This window comes from Lytechinus variegatus, chromosome 4, assembly GCF_018143015.1.
Source record: "Lytechinus variegatus isolate NC3 chromosome 4, Lvar_3.0, whole genome shotgun sequence".
Lineage (NCBI taxonomy): Eukaryota > Metazoa > Echinodermata > Echinoidea > Temnopleuroida > Toxopneustidae > Lytechinus > Lytechinus variegatus.
Window position 1 is genome coordinate 15,300,043 of NC_054743.1, and position 25,998 is coordinate 15,326,040.

General features: G+C 38.9%; 2 protein-coding genes across 2 annotated transcripts in view; both read left to right on the forward strand.

The window, feature by feature from the left end:
* On the forward strand, nucleotides 1-5,522 carry LOC121413479. The gene is made up of 2 exons (XM_041606302.1): nucleotides 1-128; nucleotides 3,546-5,522. The coding sequence occupies exon 2, from the start codon at nucleotides 3,572-3,574 to the stop codon at nucleotides 5,285-5,287; it is 1,716 nt and encodes a 571-aa protein (XP_041462236.1). The 5' UTR covers nucleotides 1-128; nucleotides 3,546-3,571; the 3' UTR covers nucleotides 5,288-5,522.
* Nucleotides 5,523-20,138: 14,616 nt separating this feature from the next.
* Nucleotides 20,139-25,998, forward strand: part of LOC121413480 (mannosyl-oligosaccharide 1,2-alpha-mannosidase IA-like) — a 68,556-nt gene continuing 62,696 nt past the window's right edge. The window contains exons 1-2 of the mRNA XM_041606303.1: nucleotides 20,139-20,849; nucleotides 25,501-25,716. Of these exons, the coding sequence (XP_041462237.1) occupies nucleotides 20,247-20,849; nucleotides 25,501-25,716 (819 nt within the window). The 5' untranslated portion in view covers nucleotides 20,139-20,246. The remainder of the gene's footprint in view (nucleotides 20,850-25,500; nucleotides 25,717-25,998) is intronic.

The following is a 25,998-nucleotide window of genomic DNA, read 5'->3' on the forward strand; positions in this document are numbered from 1 at the left end:
TTTCTTGCTCAACTACGGAACAAACCCGAGGGGTGTAGAATCTGGGCTCAAAATCGAAGCGAGAACCATACATGTAGCTGAGCTGGTCAAATTAAGGAGCGAATTAATTCAACATAGGTTTATAAAGTGTAAGTATTACTCATGCATTTACAAAGCACTAATGATAATTATATCAAACTTATAGATCCATGGTATCTACCAGCGATGCAGTTTTCGAAGCAGATTGTTTTGTGTTGAATATGGTTTCGGTTCAAGTTGTCAGTACTTAGAAATCAATGACTGGTATTGTGGTTGTCCACTAGGATATCTTTCTGTCATAATTATGCTTTTATTATGTGCCTTTATTCGTAGATATTATTTCTTTTCTCTTTAGTCAGTTTTCTTTTGCTCTATTCAGCAAAATTACAAGCTCGTGCACCGAGTGGAACAAATTCATTTCCAGCTAAACATAACTAATTTACCAAAGTTTTGAATCGCTGTTTGTATCGATCCATTTTAGCTTCAAACCTATAATTCTAATGCTCTGCAATGCATGTTCGTAGCTACCTGTTTAATTTCATGATATACTAGACTACATGTTGGATCATTTTTGCTTGAAATGAGAAAAAATACTGAACCGATCTGACTTAACACACAGACCAATATACTGAAGTCAAAGTAAAAACTTTTGATGTGTACCCAATGTATAGAATGTTGGAGTAGTTTCACCTTGCTCTATGTCACCGAAATAGACAAAAAGACAACTTTATGAATCTATTAAGTTTTATAAGTCTTGTAATATAACAAAATAGACATATGATACATGCATTGTTCATGTCGAAAATGCTATACCGGTTACACGACTCAATACTCGTTTTAATTGTCATATTCAGTAATCTTTATTCTATTCTGCTTACCCATCATGATAATGCTGGTAATATTCAGGTTAAAATATCCTAGTTAGATTTGTCCACGACAATGCGCATAATGATCAGTTATTCTGGTCATATGATACTGAATAATGATGGCTATCTCATTCTTATAAAGGGGAAGGCGGGGTAAGATGTGACACTTTTTGCATTTTGCACGTTAGAATTGATATGACTTGTAATATTGTAGAAATAAGTACCTTACCTTTAAATTTGATTCTTGGGAAATCTTTTTCACCTACAATGTATATCTAACTTTCTACCCCCACGCTGAATGTCATTGTGACCTTTGAAAAAAAAACCGATGTCAAATGGCTCAACTTGCCCCATCAGTGGGTATGTTGTGCCACCGTCTGGGGTAAGTTGAGCCACAAAAACTATGTACAAAATGTTTGCGGGAAGAACCAGGATGTAAATTTTTTACTTAAAGTCTTTTCACTTGCTAATTCTCTATGAATACTAACATTTCCTAAAAGTAAAAGAACTGTCATGTGAATTTGCTCCTTTCTGCCTGCATATCAATGGCTTTTTACCTTTTTTTGAATATTTTTTTATTATACATCCCACAAGAATTATCATGGCTCAACTTGCCCAATGTTGATTTGGCTTCAATTACCCCAGTCCAAACTTATTGCGATATTTTCACATCCACACATTTCTTATGCATTCATAATGTAAAAGACTATGACAAGAATCAAAATCCATACCTGGACTAACAATATTGTTCTTATTTCTACAATATATTTAAAGATGTGTGTGTGGGTAAAAAGCACTACACCCCCTTTTTACTTTTTTGGCTGAAATGTGTATTTTTCCCTCTAAAAAGTACTTTTTGTTTCAAAGTTGAAAACAAAATGGTGGGGTTAAGGGTTATGCAATGGGTCATCAATACATGACACCACCACAATTTCTGACTCATTCATTATTAGACTGGGGGTGGTGGATCAACTTGCCCCCTATGCTCAACTTACCCCGCCTTCCCCTAAATAATGCTATTTGATAATAGCTGCATGTACAATCAGTTTTGTATGTGATATTCGGTACGAAGTTATTCAGACAACAGTATCATCTCCACAAAAATATCCCCCCCAAAAAAGCTTTAAGAAAAATCAGTAAGCGATATACCACTGGCTTCAATCAGCATAATATATTGTGTTATCCTTTTCTTGTGACATATTTAAATGAAGATATATGACCCAATTTTTATGTATTGAACGAATTTCTATTGATTTCAATGGAAGTGTAAATAACAATCCCTAAAGGCCTAAATGGGAATTTCCCTATTGCAACATAATGGCGACACCGCGGGTGACAACAAATGCAATCACGTTGACTTTTCAACAAGGAAAAAAAAGCAGACGCTTTAATTGTCGCTGCCGAGTTCAGTGCATTGATGGAAAATAATGGAAGTGCAATAGACCATTTATTTAAATATGACTAGAATAACAGTACGTTGTACCATCAGCCAGGAGGGGATCTGTGATTTACGAGGGGGAGGGAGGTTCTGATGAGCAGAGAGTCTTATAGAAAGGGGTCATGTATATACCCCTTTGCACCCTTCCCGTATCCACCTGCACACGACAATGCACGATGACACTAAAGTAATTTTGATTATTGTTTGTTTTCGAGTACATGTTCGCCTTGTCTATCCTCATGCAAAAATCCGCTCCTCATTTGAGTGTACTATCTACCACCATCGCCTCTAGATACAATTTCACCAAAATATTTTAAGATTCGGAAAAAAAATCAGTACCAAGTATCAAGAGGCAAGACGAGAACATTATTAATGCACTCACTCATAAACCTTTATAGACACAACGTTTCCGAGCACAGGCGAGCAGCAGGCTGTAATACATTTTAGAATATCAAAGTATTTCTATAGTGAGGTGTCCAAGTGTCCTCGAAATCCATAGTGCTGAAAAAGAAAGAAAAACATTATTTTTTTACAGAAATGTTTCGATGTGCATGTTGTTCTCTTTCTTCTCTCGTGGAACAGAATTGTATTGAATGACACATCGAATTATTATATAGAATTTTACATGACTTGTAAATCAGTATTCAAAATTGAAATATCTAGAGGCCGGTCAAAGATTGTATTTACAAAAAAGACCCACCAAATTTCCATATTATTATTTGATTTCATACCCTCTGGTTTGCCCCAAGTCGGATAATGTACATGACAGTCGAAAGGGTTTGGAATTGCTCGCTTTGCTCACTCGCAATAGAGAGTTGTTTGATAATAATCAGATGTTCATATTAATGTTTGTGAAGGTTATGTTTTCTTTATTAGTGATTTGTGCCTTTTCGCAATTAAAATATCCAAGTCCATGCACCATAACATCAAGTTGAATCGAATGGCAAAATAAATTTTAAAGACATAACGCTGGAAATAAATTTTCATTTGTTTCATCTTCCATGCAATACAAAACAAAGACCTGTGTCCATAATATCTCTCTAGATGTGTGTAATTTGAATCAGTTAATGCCAAAAATTTACATGGAAGATTTTTTTTTTGCGAATCTGTTGAAGTAAAGTAACTTGCTTGACTGCGTGAATTTCCTCTTTTCAGAAATATTACAGACATCGTAAATGATGATGATAAATCTTTTTCTGTATGTTCTTTTTCATTACAAACAGTCGGACTTGACCAGCACGTTACCAAGATGTCTCACTTTTCAGATGAACCATGCCAGGGATGTCTCCAAGACAAGGAACAAAAAACTTACCATGTGGTGATGAAATTGTGCGATGACTGCGCTCTGCAAAAGAAGCATTTCATCCAAAAGTTGGCACTGGAAAAGAAAGTGGTCTTCAATTGCAGCAGACACCCTGCCTTTAAGGCTCTGGCATTTTGCATGCGCCACGATGAAACGATTTGTTTAGAATGTCTTCCGGCACATATCGGTCCTTGTTGCAGTATGATGGACTTAAACGCGAAAGTGGTAGATCGGAGAAGCCAGCTCACTGATCTGGTAGAACGATGCAAGATAAAAGCCGATGAATTCAAACAATTTAATATCCACGTCGACACGAGAACGCATAAAATCGATACTCACTTTGCTGAAATCGAAGACGAAATCCGCCAGCTAACTTCTCAAGAGAAACGAGAAGTGGAAGAGAATCGAGACCTCGAGGCTGAGTGTATCAATAGAAATGCTGAAGAAAAACTTGAGAGAATCAGACAAGAGCAATACGAGGATCTGACGAGAAATCAGCGGGAAGCAAAGAAAAGATTAGACGCAATTAAGAAGAAAGAAAAAGGACTGCTCGAGAGGGTTGATCAAATTAAAGCCATATTTACCAAGAAGATTTCAAAGATGAAGTCATATCTTCAACAAACTTTGGAGACCGTGGAGAAGGCAGAGTCCTACGACGACGATGAAATGCTTCAGCCAGATTTTCAAAAGACCGTCGTGTCTTTGACTAGTGTCCTCAATAAACAAGTCGATGCCTGCGACGTTGACAAGCTAGTAGAAGCTGCAGAGTCAGTAATGGGGTTTGATGGTGACAAACGAATTGATGTTCCTTTGGAGAGGTGGGATGAACAAGAAGGACTGACTTGGAAGACAGGACTGGGTAAAGGATCCTACATGATGGGTGCCATCAACATGGATGAAGTCTTGCTAAAGAGGGTGGATGGTGGCTCGGTCCATGCCATGAACGTTTACAGTGGTGATACCAGGGTGGTGGTCTCTGGAAAGACACCATATGATGTTTACAGTTGTGCTGCTCTTCAAGACGGTAGGATCGTTTGTGGGACACGCTTTGGCGAGATTGTCGTTTATGATCGTGACTGGAAACCGCTGAGAGTGATGCATCTTGATTGCTCAGGCAAGTCCGTCAAGTTAAGACCTGTTTCGATCTGCATTGATAGAGCTGGTTTGATCCTAGCTTCTAATGGCGAATCCACTGTTCATGTATTCAATCCAGACGACGGAGACTTTGTCAGGTCAATCGACACCAACGTCAGGTCTATCTGTGAAATTCATCTTCTGTCATCCGATGACATCGCGCTCCGCATCAGATCATTAGATGAAGAGTGTACTGATGTTCGCATCTTGGACAGCATGGGATGCCTTCGATCCACTCATCATCTACACAACAAGAACGTGATTGGCATGGCTGCGGACATGTCACGTGGCCATATATTTATGATGCTCCTTGATCACGATGACGACTGCGAAGACTTCGACATGGCAGTCCTTTCATCAAGCGGTGTGGCAGACATTGACGTCGAACTACCTTTCGACTCTAGGACACTTGCCGAAATGTGTTTCATGCCAGAGAAGAGCGACTTGGTTGTGCACTACGAAGAAACAACTGTAATATTTAGGAAAACCGAACAGGGTCTCGAAGAAATAATCAGTAAAATTGATTAAATCACAAACTATAATATAATCATGGTAACAGGTCACGATGTATTTCTACATTCGTGCCATTTCATGTGTATAAAATATGACGCTGGAGGTACGGTACTGTTCTCTTTTCTGACAGATCGACAGTCATTGATCATGTACACCGGGATGATGAGATAAATCAGGGCGAGACTAGAATAGACCAGGGGCCCGTATCACAAAGAGTCGCGATTGATCCGATCAATTACAACAATGGATGGCCAGCAAAGTTTGTTTTGTTTGTTTGTTTGTTTGTTTGCTTGAAATTTATTTCTGCGTTCAACATGTTCAACATAATACAACATAATCAATTATTACATAGATTTTACAATTACATGTATATACATTTTAGACACACGTACCATTTACGATCTCTTTCTGAATATAAAAAAAGTATATGAAGAATATTATTTAACTCAATTTCAGAACGCAGGAGACCGTCGTCATGAGCGACCTGCTTGATGTTGACGACGGCCTCAGGGTAAAAAAAGCGACATGTAAAACTTACACATTTTTTGACAAGAGGTCATGAGGGTGTAGTGCAAGTGCGAATGTAGTGCAAGTGTAGTGCAAGTACATTAGAAGAGGGGTCAAAATTCATCATTAAAAGAAATACAAGTATAATCAATGTGGCGGATTTGAATACAATGATATTAGGTTGCGCTTCATAGTGGCTTTAAAGGAATAAAGTGAGGAACACATTTTTGTAGTTTCGGGTAAATTGTTCCATAAGTCGGGGCCATGGTGTCTAATTGATTTATGAGTTATTAATAACTTTGGGTTTGTTAGGTGAAAATTTCCAGAAATACGTGTAGGGTATGTGTGAATTGTACTGTTTAGATTAAATAAATTTTGAAATGAGGGAAGTTGGTGGTTTTTGTATTTGAACATAAAAACTGCAACTTGCATGACATTCAAATCAGAAACCTTCAATGTTTTGAGCTTACAGAATAGTGGATCAGAATGAGAAAAATAAGACGATCCTGTACAGATACGAAGAGCCCGCTTTTGTAAGGTGAGAATAGGGTTGAGTTTGGTAGTTCCACAATTGGCCCAAACAATATTACAATATGTTATGTAAGGAAGTACTAGTGTATTGTATAGTAAAAACAGAGTTACTCGTGGTAACATAAACTTTAACTTATTAATAATTCCCACGCCTCGAGAAATACATAGTGTAACATGATTTATGTGATTATTCCAAGTTAAATTCTCGTCAATAATGACACCCAGGAATTTCGAACTCTTCTTTTCTTCGATTGTATTGTTGTCAATGTTAATATTAATTGGATTATTATTCACATGGATATTGTTATGCTTGAAATGTATAAAATGGGTTTTCTGAATATTGAGAGAAAGTTTATTGCATTTGAACCATTTCGAAATTTTTATTAATTCGGCATTCAAAATATTTTCTAGAGACTTAAGGCTCTTATGAGAATAAAATATGTTAGTGTCATCTGCAAATAAAACAAAAGATAACAGTGATGATGTATTGATTATGTCATTAACGTATAATAAAAACAGAAGTGGACCCAGGATAGATCCCTGGGGGACACCACATTTGATTGGAAGAGACCGTGAGTTAATACCATTAAAAGTCACATACTGTTTTCGATTGCTTAAATAACTTTTAAACCATACGAGCGCCGAGCCCCTTACACCAAAGGAATACAATTTCGAAAACAATATATCATGATTAAGAGTGTTGAATGCTTTACTAAGGTCTAAGAAAATACCAATAATGTGTTCTTTTTTGGCCATGGCTTCTGTAATTTTATCATATATCTGAACCAGAGCTAGATCCGTGGAATGATTTTTTCGAAAACCATACTGGTTTGGATTTAATATTTTATGGAAGTTAAGAAAATTATATAATCTATTATAAACAATTTTTTCTAAAATTTTTGATATACTAGGGAGAATGGAAATAGGACGGTAATTAGTGATTTCATGTTGGTCATCTTTTTTGAAAATTGGGGTTACTTTGGCTATTTTTAACAAGTCTGGGAAAATACCGGATTGTAAAGACTGGTTAAATATGTGTGTTAGTGGATCAGCAATGAAATGGATTATTTCCTTTAAAAGTGAAGTATTAATGTTATCATGACCTTTGGATTTCGAAGAATTTAATGATTTAGCAATATTAATGATTTCATTCGGGTTTGTCGGTCTTAAAAATAAAGAGTCTTGAATCGGTTCTGAAAAGAATTCAGTAAAATGAGCATTATTCGGAGTAGCAATTTGGGTGGCAAGTTGAGGACCAATATTAGTGAAGAAAGAATTAAAGCTATCGGCATAGTCGTTAGAATCTGTGATTTTGTTACCATGGAAAGTAAGGTTATCTTTAGGTATAGTCTCGTTTTTTGTTCCCATAATTTCTTTTATAACTTTCCATGTAGCTCCTGAGTTGGATTTTACCTTTTGTAATTTGTTTGAAAAATGTAACTTGCGAGAAAAACGAATTAACTTTGTTAATTTGTTACGATACGTTTTGTACACAACTATTATGTATGTTTGTTCAAAATATTTTTAACTTTGATGTATAGGTCTTTTCATGCATTCAATGTTTTCTTGAAAACTCGCTTTGTTTACAAAAGACATTGTGCAAATTTCCTGTTGAAACAATTATGACACTGATGGATTTCCATATCGAGTTACGATTGATTAGATCAATCGTAACTCTTTGTAAGACGGGGCCCAGATACCTGTCTCAATCATGTCAATAGTTTGACTTAATTTTGATAAGAAGACAAAATCGTGTATTTTTTTAAGTTGACCATAACATGGCAGGAAGAAAGCAGACAAGAAATTGAATCATTGGGTTCCAACCAAGTCAACTTGAAGACGACCAGGAGGAAGTCGATTCAAAGTCGATTCGATCTGGGCAATAAAACGAGAATGAATTAAATTCATGCCGATCACGTCGTGTTCGTCAGGACAAACTCCAGAAATTTCATAACGCCGATTTGTCATAACAACAAAATAAAGAACGAATTCTAGAACCCAATTTGAAAATGCTCTTCTAATGCCGATGGACAGCTGGGAGATCTTTTTCAAAATATGGTGAACCGGAAGAGCAGTTCGTCCAAAGTTTCGGAGCTGACGAAAAAATACAAATATGTCTTTTGTCCAGAGTCCAGTACGAAACTGCTTTTTGATTCACCAATTTTCGACAAAGACGTCTTGGTTGCTCAATGTCATGAAGGGCATCAACACATTTTTTATGTTGTTGAAATCGTTCTGCGTCGCAGTTTCGAGAATCCCAAAATGTCTTCACCCACATAATCCAAGTCGAAAATACAAAAAATCCTAGATCTTGTATTCTTGCATTATTTGTCTTCTGGTATTGATTTGGTCGACAAGACAAGATCCTCATCTATGTGTGCCTTTAAGCTTCATTAAAAGAATCTTCAAGTAGCTTCTAGCTTTCAAGATTAATTTCGTTTAATGTGCGGGGTGAGTTAAAGGTTCATAATGTGAATACTGATGTGAGGCCCCTCCAAAAATAGGGCACCCCTACAAAATTCACTTAGCTTTACTTATTCACATATACCATCCATTCATTTTCAGTGTATTATATAACCCTCAATTAGAGCACTTGCACACCCCTATTTTATAGTAGAGCAACCCAAAACCTCCATCTCAGTTGTCAAGCATGTGGTTGGTCATCATTACCTTGTTGATGCCCATACAAGCTACATGTGACTGACAATTGTTTCTCTCTTCATTATTATTTACAGTTTAACGCCCACCCCACCCAGGGAGGGGTAACATTTTGGCGACCCTGCCAGGACAGCAACTTTCGATGTAAATCTTCAAGACTGCTGTCTAAGGACGACCACCTGGAATCGGTGAGGATGCGACCAGGCCCATTTGAAGTATAAACATCTGAACTCAAATCATTGATGCTGTGAAGGTGACTGGAAGAAAGCTGTGGACAGGGAACTGCAAGACTACCTAAAAGAGTTCTAAAAGGGCAAACCAGTGGTAGTTGGACCAGTCAGAGGATCCACAGCATAGCTTTCGTCAACATGGCAGACATCGAGGATTTGGTGTTCGAGGTGGAGGAGGCGATATTTGGTCTGGCAGTAGGACAACTGCCACTGGTTTGCACCCATCTAGCTATCCCGTCATCGGAGACAGAGGGGAAGCCCAGGAAGTTTCTGGTCCGTCGACTTCAACGGCTAGTAAGGGAGCTGGGAGATAATGAGGCTGGTGCAGCCACGTTGGCTGCATTAAAGGACATTCTGCAAGGGTTGAAGGACGAGAGTCTAGAAGAGGTACCAGACTTGCACCTGCCTGTTGTAAAAGATGCGGTGGAGGAGAAGCCTTCAATTCCGGTTCCGGTTCTACCCATGCAGATGATCAGAAAGGAGCTGCGAATCAGTGGTCAAGTGGGTGATTCGAGTCACAAGGACAGGCTAACTTTATCTAGCCTCAACCACCAGATAGATGCAGCCCTTGTGAAAGGATATTCAGAAGCTGAGGTGGTGGAGAGTGTTTTGAAGGCCATTCACCCCAGCCTAAAGCTTCGATCGTATTTGGAAAGCTGCTCCAACCTCAATCTTGGGACTCTAAAGGCATTTTTAAAATCGCATTATCAGGAGCAGGATGCGACTGAATTGTATCAAGAGCTTTCGCAGGCAACCCAGGGGAAGACTGAATCAGCACAGAGCTTCGTGATGCGGGCTCTGGATTTGCGCCAGCGGATAATCCGGGCCTCCGAGGACACAACCACTGGGCTGAAATATGACGTCAGCCTGGTGCAGAATATGTTTATCCACACAATCATTACTGGGTTGTTGAATGATCAGATCAGACAAGATCTTAAATCATCTTTGTCTGTAACAAACAGTGATGAGGAACTCCTGGAAAAACTGCACACTGCAGTTGCCCTGGAATCAAAGCGGCAACTGAAAGCTGGGATCAGACCCGCAGCACGAGTGAATGTCATCACGGAGGACAATGCAGAACCTGCAAAGCAAAGGAATAAGAGCCAGCACCCGGAGTTTGAAATGATGAAGGGCTTTGCGGCACAACTGGCCGAACTCAAAGCGTGTGTGGCAGCCTTGCAGGATAGGACACCTGCACCTGGACCAACGCCAGGAGATGGCAGGCCGCCCCGGCCTAAGGGATGTGAGAAATGCCGAGAGCAAGGTCGGGGAAATGACTGCCGTCATTGTTTCAAGTGTGGTTCATCTGAACATTATGCCCGTGGATGCAGGAAGAGGAACCAGGGAAACGGGCAAGGGTCAACCCGAGGGGACCGGGTTTAACCCTACTTGATCAGCTCCCCAAAGAGAATGTGGCATTGAACCAGATGTACGCAACCCCAAGACGCCAGAAACTCGTTGAACTCGTTGGAGAACGCTGCCTGGTAAAATGCACCATGAACGCCATGGATACAACAGCGTTGTGGGACACAGGAGCTCAGGTGTCTGTGGTGACAGAGGCATGGTGGAAAGAAAAGCTACCTGATATTGCTCTTCAGAAGGTAGAGGATCTACTTGGACGTGGACTCAGGGTGGCAGCTGCAAATGAGACTGTCATGCCTTACATTGGATGGATTCCAATTGATTTGCAGTTGTCCTCTAGGAGCCCAACGTTGTCGGTGCCATTCCTTGTTGCGACAGATGACCTCCGGGAACCCATCATTGGCTCCAATGTCATTGGAGAAGCAATTAACAATTTCGATGGTGATCAAATCCCACTCAGTACTCTACAAGCATCAATTCCAAACCTATCCGAAGACAAAGCCATAAAGTTGTTGAACGTCATCAAAGCAAGGGAGACTGAAGAGATCTGTTGTGTGCGGACTGGAAGATCAGTTGCGAGAGTTCCAGCCTACTCGACAATCAACCTAGCTACCAGAGTACGAGCCAGGTCTAACGCCAAAGACACCCAAGTCTTATTTGAGCCCAACTGTGATGGCGAATGGCCTGAGGGACTGGAGATCGAGCCGTATCTACTGCGACTTCCTCAAGGTAACTCCTGCCGGATTGACATTCCAGTTTCAAATCATTCTGACCGACCACTCGTCATTCCAAGCCGCACTATACTAGGCCAGGTACTCCATGTTCGTTCTGTGTTGCCTGGCTACCCTCCACCTGCACGTGATGAGATGTTCGTCAACACTAGTTCAGTGTCTGCAGAGTCAGGCGACTCTTCAAACAATGACCAGACATTTCAACTCCCCCATTTGCCTGAGGAGCAGAGATCAGCAGTACAGGAGTTACTCAGAAAGGAAGAGGCAAGTTTCTCTAAGGGTGACAAAGATATGGGTTCAATTCCTGAATTGCAGATGACTCTGAGGCTAAGCGACGATACTCCAGTGCAGCGTACTTACCAGTCTATACCACGCCCATTGTATCAGGAAGTAAAACTGTACCTGCAGGATCTCCTGGATAGAGGGTGGATCAAGAAGTCAGAGTCCCCCTATGCATCCCCGGTAGTCTGCGTGAGAAAGAAAGATGGAGGATTACGTCTCTGCATTGACTATCGTGAGCTGAACCGGAAGACGATTCCTGATAGACAGCCGATCCCTCGTATGCAGGATATCCTTGACAGTCTCGGAGGAAATCGCTGGTTTACTACTCTGGACCAGGGTAAGGCGTACCACCAAGGCTACATGGCCGAGGAGAGTCAACCAATGACAGCATTCGTAACTCCATGGGGACTTCATGAATGGAAACGGATTCCATTTGGGTTACGGAATGCACCAGCAACCTACCAGAGATGCATGGAAACAATTCTTGATGGCTTGAATCACAACATCTGTGAGGTATATCTTGATGATATAATTGTGTATAGCCAGAGCTTTGAAGAACATCTCACCCATCTTAGAACTGTCCTGCGACGCCTAAGTGAGCATGGGGTGAAGCTAAAACCATCAAAATGTAGTCTCTTCCAGAGCGAAGTCAAGTTCCTGGGAAGAATTATCTCAGCAGAAGGGTATCGAGCGGATCCCAAGGAGACACAGGCCCTCACAACCATCAGAGATAAGAAGCCAGAGACTGTAGGTGATCTGAGGAAACTTCTGGGTCTCACAGGCTACTACCGGAGGTATCTTCAGGACTATGCCAAGCGGGCGAAGCCACTATACGAGCTTCTAAAATCACAGAATCCACCAAGTACCCCGAAGCCTAGAGCAAAGTCCAAGAAGGCGGGAAAGAAGCAGCAACATGGCCAAGCTCCATCCAGTACTAGAATTATATGGACTCAGAAGCATCAAGCTGTTATCGACTCTATGATTGAGGAGCTTATCAACCCACCTGTCATGACCTACCCAGATTTCGACCAAGAATTCATACTTCATACAGATGCATCACAGGAAGGTCTTGGTGCTGTGCTCTATCAGCAAAGAGAAGGAATGTTGAGGGTAATAGCGTATGGATCCCGGACCTTGACCCCAGCAGAGAGGAACTATCATCTCCATTCTGGGAAGTTGGAATTTCTTGCTCTGAAATGGGCCATAACAGATCATTTCAGGAGCTACCTCCTCTATGCCAAGAACTTTGTGGTCTACACCGACAACAATCCTCTCACGTACATCCTTTCAACAGCCAAGTTGAATGCAATAGGACACAGATGGGTAGGTGAGTTGGCAGACTTCAACTTCACCATTCGCTATAGACCTGGCAAGCAGAATGGAGATGCTGACGCTCTCTCCAGGATGCCAAATGACCCTGAAGATGCTAACCAGACCTTCTCGGAAGAGATCTCGCCGGTCGTCATGGGAGCAGCTATCCAGGGGGTTCAAATAACGGAGCATCCATATTTCTCTTTAGCCCAGTCTCTACCTCTTGATGTCGGAATCACAGGGATAGATGCAGAGATGCAACCAGCTATATTCAGTCCAGCAGAAATCAGAAGAGCCCAAGCGGAAGATCCTGCTATCTCTAGAATTCTATCTTACAAAAAGAAAGATAGATGGCCTAAGACTCAGGAGAGAAATGGTGAATCCAAGAACACCACCACAATGATGCATGAATGGAGAAATCTGAGGATGGGAGACGACGGGATTCTCCGACGGCACACTAAAACCAAGACACAACTAGTTGTACCTGAAAAGTGGTGGTCCCTAATTTGTGGTGAACTCCATGGGAAGATGGGACATCTGGCCACAGACAGGACACTCCATCTCGCGAGGGACCGTTTCTACTGGCCCCACATGGAGAGCTACATTAGCACCTACATCACTAGCAGGTGTAGCTGTGTCAAGCAGAAAGTACCAACCAGACAACCAAAGGCTCCACTCGTTCCAATCATCACCACTGAACCATTTGAACTTGTCAGCATTGACTTCCTTCATCTTGAGAAAAGTAAAGGAGGGTTCGAATATATTCTCGTCGTCATGGATCATTTCACGAGATTTGCTCAAGCATATCCAACTTCAAACAAGTCTGGGCGAACTGCTGCTGACAAAATCTTCAATGACTTTGTACTGAAGTTTGGCTATCCGAGGCGGCTCCACCATGATCAAGGCCGGGAATTCGAAAACAATCTCTTCGCAAGGCTGAGGGAACTGACAGGTGTTGGGCACTCAAGGACTACACCATACCATCCCCAGGGAAATGGTCAAGTGGAACGCTTCAATCGCACCCTGCTGTCGATGCTGAGAACTCTCACTGATGAACAGAAGCAAGATTGGAGACAGCATCTAAACAAAGTAATCCATGCCTATAACAACACCAGGCATGAGACTACTGGGTTTTCTCCACACTACCTTCTCTTTGGGCATTCTCCTAGACTGCCGATTGACTTGGCCTTCGGTTTGACTCCTGCTCAGTCCATTCCGCCTCGTGACCTCGGAGAGTATGTGCGGAAATGGAAGGACAGACTCAATGAGGCTTATGCTATTGCCAGGAAGAATGCACAGAAGTCGTCAGAGAAAGCAAAGCAGCATCATGACCGGAAGACTACTGCAAACATCATTCTTTCTCCTGGAGATCGAGTTCTCATCAAAAACTGTAAACCAAGAAATGGTCCAGGTAAGCTGAGAGCTTATTTTGAAGATGACATCTACGTGGTAGTTGCGAGGAAGGATGACTTGCCAGTGTATGAGCTGCGATCTGAGAGTGGTGAAAAGAGAACCCGGACTCTTCACCGCAATCTTCTCTTCCCCTGTGACTCGTTGGAAAGCAGCCAGACGACACAACTTCCTACTACAACTAAGAAGGTTAACAGACGCTCTATTAAGAAGGAAGAACAACGTCAACAATCCCATCAAGCAGAATTAGACAGCTCAGATGACGAAGATGCATACTTGACTGAGTATTATCGTCGAGCAGCTTCTGATGCACTAGAAGAGACACCCAGGGTAGACTCGCCAGAGGCAGAGCAGGCACCTTTAGAATGCTCTGACCCAGTTGAGGACGTTCCTCTGCAGATTCCTGAACCTGCAGACCGTCTCCATGAGGTCATCAGGGCTGATGGAAGTACTACTTCTGAAGGAGGTCAACCTCTACCAGACCCAACAGTGACTGTAGATAGAAACCAGCCACCAGTGGAAGCATCTGGGTATCCCAGAGCTGATGCTTATCTTGATTTGCAGCCAACCGGACTGGATGAGATGCAGCCTGTGGACAACTCAACAGACCAGGTCCTTACACCGGATGAGGTTAACTTGCCACGATGGCCCGCCAGGGATCGACGACCTCCCAACCAATTCACCTACAGTGGACTCGGAGAACCAGACAGGCAAAGTATGAACTCAAATATAGGTGGAATGTATGTCCACATGCCCCCACAACAGATGGTGTATGCCCCAGAATATGTGCCAACCAGTAATAACATTTACTCTTACCCCAACCAAAGTGGAGTATATCTAAATCAACCGTCACAGTATTCCACACTGAATCAGCACGTGTACCCGAACTTCGTGTGCTGAAGAACTTTGATTGAAAATCATTTCCGAAATTGATAGTTTTGGAAGAACTTTTTAATGATCAGATAGAGATTTGTTTTGGGAGATGAGATGCACAGAAATTTAAATTAGACACTGCGCAGTTGGGATAGAGACATAGGCATTTTTAAATTTCATTTTTTATAGTTATATAGCTATGAAATGTAGAATGCATTGGTTATCAGGCATCTCTCTCAAGTGATTTTTTTTAATGGACTGCTCAAACACACTAATTGTGTTGTATGATTTTTTTTTTTTTCTCGTATAAAGATCTAACTGATCGAGAGTTGTATACTATCAGGAAAGGCCGCCTGGTATGTTTACACTTTTCACGCATTGTTCTTGAACTTGCGATATTTAGGATATTATTCTTCTGCGAAAATTCATTGAGTAGACATGTGTTTATACACGACCATTTTGTATACAAATTTATTCAGAATTTTGTGTCAGGAGTAATCCCCTTGATTACTTGGACAGCCGTTTTTGTATCGATATTTTGTTTTCGTTGATTAGCATCTATGTATTTGTTACTTGTAAATATGTGTCGCAAATGTCGAGGACGACATTTCTTCGAGGAGGGAAAGATGTGAGGCCCCTCCAAAAATAGGGCACCCCTACAAAATTCACTTAGCTTTACTTATTCACATATACCATCCATTCATTTTCAGTGTATTATATAACCCTCAATTAGAGCACTTGCACACCCCTATTTTATAGTAGAGCAACCCAAAACCTCCATCTCAGTTGTCAAGCATGTGGTTGGTCATCATTACCTTGTTGATGCCCATACAAGCTACATGTGACTGACAATTGTTTCTCTCTTCATTATTATTTACAGTTTAACGCCCACCCCACCCAGGGAGGGGTAACACTAATATAACCACATTCTCCAAATTTTAAGCGCAACATTCAACAGATAAATATTCAAAACGATATAACTTAAACATATTTTTGTACCCCAGTTTTCTTTCGTTCCATTCGCTTTTTGTTTTTTGTCACATCGTTGTGACAATATTGATATTTGATTGGTTTGTTCGAGGGATATTTATCAAATTTCGTCTATTATATATTTCATTATTTTGAATGCATGTCTTGTTAATTTGATAAATGTGATCACGGTAATTATAATGTGTATAATGTCCTCGTGTAATACAGATATTGTATTTCTTGATTTGTTTGAATTTACACACTAAGAAATAAAGGTTCAAAATTGAACCCCGAAAGGTTGATGCAAAATCAGCACCCTATGGGTTCAAAAATTGAACCCTGCGGTTGGGTTTCATTTTTGCACCCTGCGGGTTCAAAACTGCACCCCTAAATTTTAAATTGAACCCCTAGGGGTGCAGTTTTGAACCCGCAGGGTTCAATTTTTGAACCCCAAATCAGGGGTTCAATTTTTGAATCCATAGGCTGCTGATTTTGCGTCAACCTTTCGGGTTCAATTTTGAACTTTTATTATTTTCTTAGTGTGTATTGCAATCATTTCGAGGTGAAAGATGAGTTATCATCACCATCAAAAAAAGTCCCCACCAGTTGGTAATTCAAAACATCATCGAATTTAATCTGACGTGATTATGAATAACGCTATTTCAAACAATATCCAATACTTATTCATCTTTATAAACGTTTCGTGTGGGTTTGTCCTAGTTGATTATCATCATTATTATCAGTAGTATTATATCATTTTGTTCATGATTCATGATGATATTTAGTCCATTCGATATATTTTGTTCATATATTTTCTTATATTTTCTCTTTCTTTCCATTGCTTGTTATTTTTATGTTCATTGTAGTCTTTTGGCAAAACTCGAAGGATAGTAAGTGAAAAGAAATGAGTTTATCGTTATTCTGTTTTTGTTGTTCATGATGTCATCAGGTAAATGATAACTGGATGATAATGGTAATGAATAATGGTTGTTGTTGATGATGATGATGATAATAAAGACGATGATGATAATGATGATGGTGATGATGATGGTGATGATGATGATGACGGTGGTGGTGGTGGTGATAATGATGATGATGGTGATGATGGTAATGATGATGATGATGGTTATGATGATGGTGCTGATGATGATAATGATGATGATAATGGTTATGATGATGATAATGGTTATGATGATGATAATGATGGTGATGACGACGATAATGATGATGATAGTAATGATGGTAATGATGAAGAAGATGATGATGGTGTTAATGGTAATGATGATGACGGTAATTTGTATAATATTTATCATGACGATGATTATCAATATAAAAGTCATGATAATTATTGTAATCATAATGATAAAATTACCTATAGTCTACCTGGACCATTCACTTGATTAAACAATTACTTGTTAAGATAATGTTCGTCACGTAACTGTAAATAGGTAATGATAAAGAAATTTGCTCCATCATAAAGGTTACAAAAAACGAAAACAATTCTTTTCAGCTGTCGAAACAGTTGTCAAATTGTTTTTAATAAAAAAAAAAGTAAAACACAGGCTCTAACGCGGTTGGCTTAATCAGGCGGCTCGATGACATTTTGCTCCGACGACAATCGCTCCGATGGAAAAATCTACACGCTAAGCCAAACATGAAACCTAATCTCCAAAACTTAATAAACCATTTTCTTAATTTTTTATTTATTTATTTTTATTAAAAACTCTATTATTACAATCCTAACTCTAACCCGGTGTCCTCTGTGACAGAAGCAAATGTCTTGTCACCAATCAGGTTGTAAATATCAAAGAAATTCTTAAAAATACTGAATTAATAAGTTTGCTTGTAGATTGCTGTTTACTTGAAGTAGCAGTGCCCTAATTATGAAAAAATGGAACTTCTCCATACTCTAAGCCTCTAACGGTTGTGCCGTGTGATGGCGCTATAAATGAGAAATGATGTCTCTAGACAGCGCAGAGAGATATTATACAAAATATTTCTATGGTAGACAGGTACTCGTATTCAGATCATAGATATGGAATCCACCCATCAGGTTAATACCTCATTTACATTTGCTCTACGGTGGCCGTTTTATTCATTTTTTTTAATTTAAACCGTCTAAATGTATCTGGTAAGAAAAAATAAGACTACTGTTTTCGACTCACGGAGCAAATGTGACTGAGGTACTAGTATAAAGAGAGCTGCAAAGACCCTTAACATAAAAGATAGCCAACAGCAATGTACCTTGCCTATTCGCTTGGATTTCTACGTTACGCTAGTGCATACAAATTAGTCTCTCTCAATGATCAATCGCTTAAAATATAGTTGCAACAAATGCAAATCATGAAGGTATACTGTACGTTCTCAATAGTATAGAGAACCACCTTTTCAAATTGATGGAAATATATATTTTGTCGATGAAAAAAAATCAAATTTCCAGCCTACAAGCTTATTTTAAAAAGGACACTAGATTCGCTGTATTTCTGGTTCAAATCGATGTAAAAGAATGTCAACCCGACATCAACCCCACCAAAAACAAATCCGGGAAGGGGGGACTCCATGCCCCCCCCCCAAAAAAAAAAAACGAAAAAAAAACGGGAGAAGACAGGCCCGAAAGGACAGAAAAGGGGGTGAAATATGATTTATGAATGCCAAAATCTAATACCGAATTAGATGTTAGATATCAAAAAGTACTTTTTTTTGGCTCAATGGTACTGACCTATTAGAACTTTTGGGGTGCCCCAACCCCCCCAAAAAAATTTTGCTCATTAATTTACTGCGCCCCCCCCCCCCCATCTTGCTGTTCTTATTTGCAAACTGCAATTTTCATAACTTCTTGATGCGATTAACACTGGATTAAAAAAAAAACGTAATTGAATCCTAGCAAATGAGACAAATTACGTTTACCGTCATGGGCATGCGGTGATCCTGGGTAGCAGCCACCCTCCCCCTCTCGAATTTTGAATTTCGTAAAGCAGGCCGTCCAAAAATATCATAAAAATTGCCGCACATGACATTGTTAATGATAATAAATCCATCACATTATTTTAATTTTTGCAAACTTTATAGCTATTTGTTTGTTTATTTATTTTCAGATTATTAAAAAAACACAATACATAAACATATATAACATAAATAAATAACATAAATGCCATCAGTTGAAATAAAGTGAATTGAATAGATAAAATAAATAAAATAAATGAATTGAAGGGTCAAAAAATATTTATTCTGACCGTGATGGGTATAGTTTCCCTTCATTCACTTCAGTCATCTCTTGAACGTTTTAAAAAGCCGACTCCAGAGTGGTACTTCACATTTCAGACCCCCCCCCCCCGGGAAAAAACAGCATGAAAGGTAGGGTACACCGGGTATCAAATTTAAGTCCATTGTCAGTTGGCCTAATCAATGCAGGACCCTAGAAATCACTAAAAACCCAAACAAATCTATTCCTTTTTATTGCCACAAATAAGTTGAATTTCATAGGCATATTTGACTAAATTCTTCTTTTTCGTCTTCTGGAAACAATACGCCCACCGTCTTGTGTATGATCGTGTCCTCCCGGCGTGTCGTATACTGATTCATGACGTGAAAAAAAAATCTTGATTTGTTTTCTTTTGTTAAAGCATTTCTTATATTTTGTTTTATCTTTCATATATTATAAAAAGAAATGAAGGATTAAATGAATGAGTAAATAGAATGAAAACATTGGTAATTTCCCAATGCTTTGTATGGAGGTATTTATTTGTTATAATTTTTGGGGGGCGATGCATTCCTTGCTTAATAGATAGACCCTTTAGCATTTACTAATTTCCATCTCCCTCATAAGAAATAAGAGGAGCTGGACGCAGTATTAAATGATCTTTCGTAAAAATTTGAACCCCCTTTCAACCCGTCTTCATAGCAGAAAAACAACGAGAAAACGTCATTATTAAGACTAGAACCTCGTCTAGAGGTTCTAGTGCGGATGTGCACGTACGTGTGAACGTAAGTATAGCCGTGTGATTGATCTTTCATTGTGTAAGTCCTACAGTGCGAGGAAAGATGGATACGTGTTGACGTCGCGCAGTTCCGGCGAATTTTTAGAAGGGAACAGACTAATATTTCATCAAAATGAACACCAAAGGACCAATATTACCTCTTCAACAGAGGTATTCTAACGGTGTCCCGTTGGGATATACCCGCTCAGGACTAAGAGCATCAGAACGATACGTAGTTTATCTACTTTTTCTTGTTTTTATGAGTGTGTGTTACAGTGCAGTGTTTCTTGTGCCGGAGCTTCGGGGACGTGTCAACTCGTTCGTGGACTCGCCCGAGCAGCTATTCAAGCCGGGTGGCAAAGAAGACACATTTCCCGGTCATCTGCATTTAGATGCTGGAAACGAGGATGTACATTTAGAACAAGATAGGAAAAGAATAGAGCTACAAATTGCCCAAGATAGGGCGCTGCAGCAAGCAAGAGGGGCCTTAAATCATGAAGGAAATGATGGAGGAGCAGACGAAAATATGGATCAACATCAAATTGATAGTATTAAAAAAGATATTAATGAAGACAAGGTGAAATTTTTAGAGCAGCAGAAAAAGCAAGTTGAGGAAGATCTTCAAGCTGCGAGGAAAAGTGGAAAAGATGCTTTAGCTGCAAAAGGATATTTTGAGAGAACAGATGGTGATCCAAATGATATGGATGTTAAAAGCAAACGCGATCATATACGAGAGGTAGACATCTACAATTGATCTCTTATTCTTAATCTTATTCTTTTACATGTAGAATATTATGTGGGCGATATGTCTGGCACTCTCTGGCTTTCATATTACAGGCATTTTGTTTCACATTCTGTTAAATAGATATCTATATCTACGTGTATAACTTGCCAAAGGGAAGGAATGAAGAGGCAAACAAGAGTTGGTTTGAAATGATTGCAGAATACCCTTCTCCGGGAGGGGGGGGGGCAGTCAAATCAATGTACACACGCGTGACCAAAAAATGCGTTGTAAGGGGTGATTTTTTCAGTTTTGGACGCGGTCCGCGCATTGACTCGTTAAGGGTATTATAAACACTGATTTTCAAGAAAAAGGGTGGGTTTGATATTCTGGTCAATGGTCAATCGCGGGATCAAAAAAACGTTTTTTTCCCCAAAGCATTTTTTTTAGACTATAGCCAAACATGTTTAGGGTATGTTTTTTCCCCGAGGTCAAATTTTGGCGACAACTTGTTTAGGGGCTTAAATGTGTAAATAAAGCCCACAAAAAACTTATTTTGCACACAGAGAAAAACTTGTTTAGGGGGTGTTTGGAAATAACTTGGTCACGCGTGTGTACAGCAATATATTCGACTGGCCCCCTCCGGACCCTACTTCATGTATTTTCTAGATAGACTGCATGCAAACATGTGCTGTTCATTTAGAATGCAGGCTGTCTGCACATATGGGGCAGGGTATTCCATATAATCTTTTAAAAGGATACTCCAGGCTGAAGATAATATAATTTTAAGAGACAGAAAAAGATAAATCTGACAAACAAAACAAAGGTAAATGCTAGTTTTGGTAACGATGTCAAAATGAGTTCGTACAGAATCCAATGAAATGACCACCAAAGTGTCTGTATAAATAAAACGCATATGTGCCAAAGGATTCTGGAAAAAATTGTGTAATTGCTGAGAAATCAGCAAATAAGCACAGGATTCGGGTAGAGCGTCGGGCCCGATGCTCTATTTATACATTGTTCCATGTGCGCTTATCTGTGTTGGGGATCTTCGGTGTGAACATTTTTCAGTGTAGATTTCAAGATTTCACAAAGTTCAGTTAATGTAACTGTACCAGGTCTAGATCCTCAATGATATACTGACAAGCCTTGTTTTACAGACTTTCTCAGGAAATCAGTGTTTACTGCAACTACTGGAATTTTTCTTCAAAATTTGATCAAAATCTGACAAGGAATAACTAAGTTACAAGTAACATTAGGACTCCAGGGGGGTGTTTCACAAAGATTTAAGTATGACTTAGAGTCACGCTTAAATGTCTAGTTGGGCGCAGTATAAAGGCATGACAGCATTGGTCAGATCATGCCAAAAGGACGCGCACTACTGCGTATTGATCAATAAGATCGCACGTTGCATATCATGTACGCATCGACCTTTAAGTGCGACGTAAGTCATACTTAAATCTTTGTGAAACACCCCCCAGTTCTTATCTTAGATTGGCATTAGGGCACACAGGCCTAATTCATTTCCCGTAGACTCGTGTGTTAAATTGGCACTTAAAAAGAATTCATAAAAAATAAGGAGGAAATTTGAGGGTTGAATGTTTACTACCAGTGGATAGGATAAATGTCTGACATTCCATATCTGACCAGAAAAGGGTACCTCGACCGGCTCATTTTAAAAATGAATCAGCTTTTATGAAGATGGGACCAAATCTGAAGTGATTAAGTGATTTTTGATGACAGTCTGTTGTGAATCTCCAAAATTGTGCGAATAATGCAGCGCCGTACCTGACTTTTACTGAATTGATTTAAGTACAGAAAAATTTATAAATAAAATTACCGCAAATTATGCTGGCGGAAATATTCACTACTGAATGACACGCGCCGTATAAGCTAAAACAACAACAACAAATTCATCACTTGAGAGAGTAAAATAACCCTAATTCTTACGCCAGTAAAAATATAGTTCCATAGTGGTGATATTTCTTTCCAATTTGGAAAAAAGTAAGTTCAGTAGGTACATATACCCTCCCAAGAATCAGTGTTAGATTGTCAGTCATATTCATTCATTTTTGTCAATCAGCAATATCAAATTTAAAAATTGAGCAATGGGTTGGCTCAAATGAATATCTATGGCCTGCCAGTTGTGATTAGGCCCGTGCAACCTGTACAGTAGTTATGTGAAACACTTCTATTCATCTCTTCATGAATATTTAATGAGTGAACTGAGGATGTCATATCGGACAGCCCCATTTTTTTTATATTATATGAAATTATGTTTATGCTTATTTTGTCATATAAGATTTAGAAATATTGGATTCACAATCTTTTGATATTCATGGATGCAACTTTTTTCATTATAATATAAGAGACATATCATCCACAGATTTCATGTAATGGATAAGCGGAAGTGGGACGTGACATCAGCACACCTAATGAATGACCAGCATAAAACTATTTTCACAAATATTGCAAACTTTAAAATACTGTTTTTATCAGATTTTGTGACATTTCAGCATTTTGCTCAGAGAACTTTACTCTATTTACATACATGTAGTATATTGTGGCTTAAGCGCCATGAGCACCGAAAGGTGGGCCTGTTCGCTATATAGGTAGCCACCATTGTTACAGAGGTACAATTATTTTCAGTCTGGAGCCTAGGACCCCTTTAAAATAGTGTATTGGCATATACAGTGTATGAAGGTGTAGATGCCAAGCAGTCATATGAAATGACTGTAATCTTGCTTGTGTGATGCTGAGTGTACACTACATGTGCATGTCTTAGACATAAAATGGATCGAAGACTTTATGTAAGCTTATCTGTATCTCTGATCATAATAAGCTAATTTCCAGGAGTGACACATCTCACTATTCCTTGGCTTTTGTTGAACACACATCGGCCTTTGCATAGGCCAGAAATACGTCAGTGAATCAAGGCAGTTCTTTCCAGGCCTGGTTCTTTCCTGATGGGGGGGGGTAGTAAAATTCAAGAAAATGTGGAAGTAATGAGGGAGCAGACCAAGATTGAAGTTCAAGGATGTAGTGAACAATTTGGATGGATTCATCTAGAAATATGGTTTGATGTTTGTAAAGGAGACATGGGTAGGTATTGACTGACTCCCCCCCCCCCCATCTCTCTCTTTCTACACTTGTTGCTTATTGCTAATGGATGAACAGAATGTTTGATGTCATGAAAATTACATTAAAGTGCCCTACAAGTTGTAAAGTTTTTACAGTTAGTTTGGTAAACTTCTATTGATTCTAATTTGAGTTCTCAGGATTCTCTGCCATATAAATGTGATAGTCAAATTCAGTTAATTTTGTTGACAAATTTTATATGATGGAGACGTGTGTACAGTAAATCCATTTTGTCAATAATTCCAAGTGAGTTTTAGAGGATATTCCATTCTCAAATAAAGACCGAAATCAAATATTGGTATTTCCTTTTTAATAACTTTTAATATGAGATTATAATAGTATAGTAAAAATGTACAGTATTCCAAAGTTATGGAAGTGATAGGTAAGACAGATCAATCGTTGGATCAAAAGAGATGTCATCAAGTGTGAAGAAACAATCATACGACCATTAGATGTATTTTTATTTCACAGGTGCTACAACATTTAGAGAATCAAAGTTTGAATACATCGTCGAGTAAAATTAAACAGCATACAGTGTAACAAAGATCCGTTGAATGAAAATTGCTTGGTATTAAAATCTGGTATTTCCATTAACATGTAAAGTAATGATTATATCATCTGATTACAGTATATTTATAACAAAGTTTGTCCCTGACAAATGACAATTGAAATTGTGTGTTTTCCTCTACACTGTATATAACAAATTTTTATTGGAATCAGGCAAAAGTTTAAGGACATACATGTAATGGTACATACTTTCTGATATGTAACCACTGAATTTGTAAGATTACATGTAATATTCAAAGGGCTTTCATTTTAATAAAAGAACAAAATTGACAGAGAATGGGTGTTATCTTTTTAATCAAATGAATTAACAATGAAAAGTGATACTTCACTACACTTACAATATAAGACTTGGAGGTTAGAATAATAATTCAATACGCCTACTAATTCTTGGCTATTGTCTTTTTAGTCTAGGCATGATTTGCAATGGTACATTGTAGGGGAGACCGGGGTTAGTTTGAACATGGGGTAAGTTGAAACATTGTAATTTTTTTTAAAGCCTGTAAAATAAATTTATGCAATACTGCCCTCAACTTATTGCTATTAATAATACAACAGTGTTGAATTATTATTGCAATAAAAATTATAAATTGAGGGCAGTGTTGCATAAATTTATTTTACAGGCGTTAAAGAAAATTACAATGTTTCAACTTACCCCATGTTCAAACTAACCCCGGTCTCCCCTACTCTGTGTTAATTATAGCCAAGAATTATTAATAAAGGATACTTTCAAAATTTGCATTGTTTTTTGCCAAGTTTTAAAAATGCATTCATGAATACAATGTATCATTTGAATATATGTTAAATGAAATTCCACAGAAAAAGTATGTAATGTTTATCTGATCAACAGTTAATATAGAAAAATCCAAAGTTTTGCATTTCCTCTCTTATTCAATATTCCTTTTTTTTTGCTGATATCTACAATAATATTGTACACCAAACTTTTAATCTCTTTTGATTACAGATGATGTTACATGCCTGGAATGGCTATGTAAAGTATGCATGGGGTGCCAATGAACTTAAGCCTATTGCCAAGACGGGTCATTCAGCAAGCATCTTCGGGCGTTCCGCCATGGGCGCCACCATCATTGATGGTATCGATACGCTCTTCATCATGGGTTTGAGGGACGAGTACCAGAAAGCAAGGAATTGGATTGCCAATGAATTCAAATTTGATGCAGTGAGTATCCATTAATGACAGAGATCAGGGGCCGATTGCATGGAAGGGTCTTTGCAAAAACTGTCCTTCATGTCGCCTATTTGTTTTGATACTCAATATGAAACAATGAAACAGTTTAAATAAATTACCTACATGTACAAACATATTTTACTTGTCCGTTAAAGTAAAACAAAATCTTTGTTTATAAAATGATGTAATGTTTCATGAAATTGTATAAAAATTGGTTTAAAAGCTAGCTAAACAAATTTTATTAGTTTATCATAAATTTAAAAAAATATCCCG

What these genes read in the sequence shown, in the direction of transcription:
- LOC121413479 (XM_041606302.1), top strand. Translation starts at nt 3,572, where the DNA reads ATGTCTCACTTTTCAGATGAACCATGCCAGGGATGTCTCCAAGACAAG.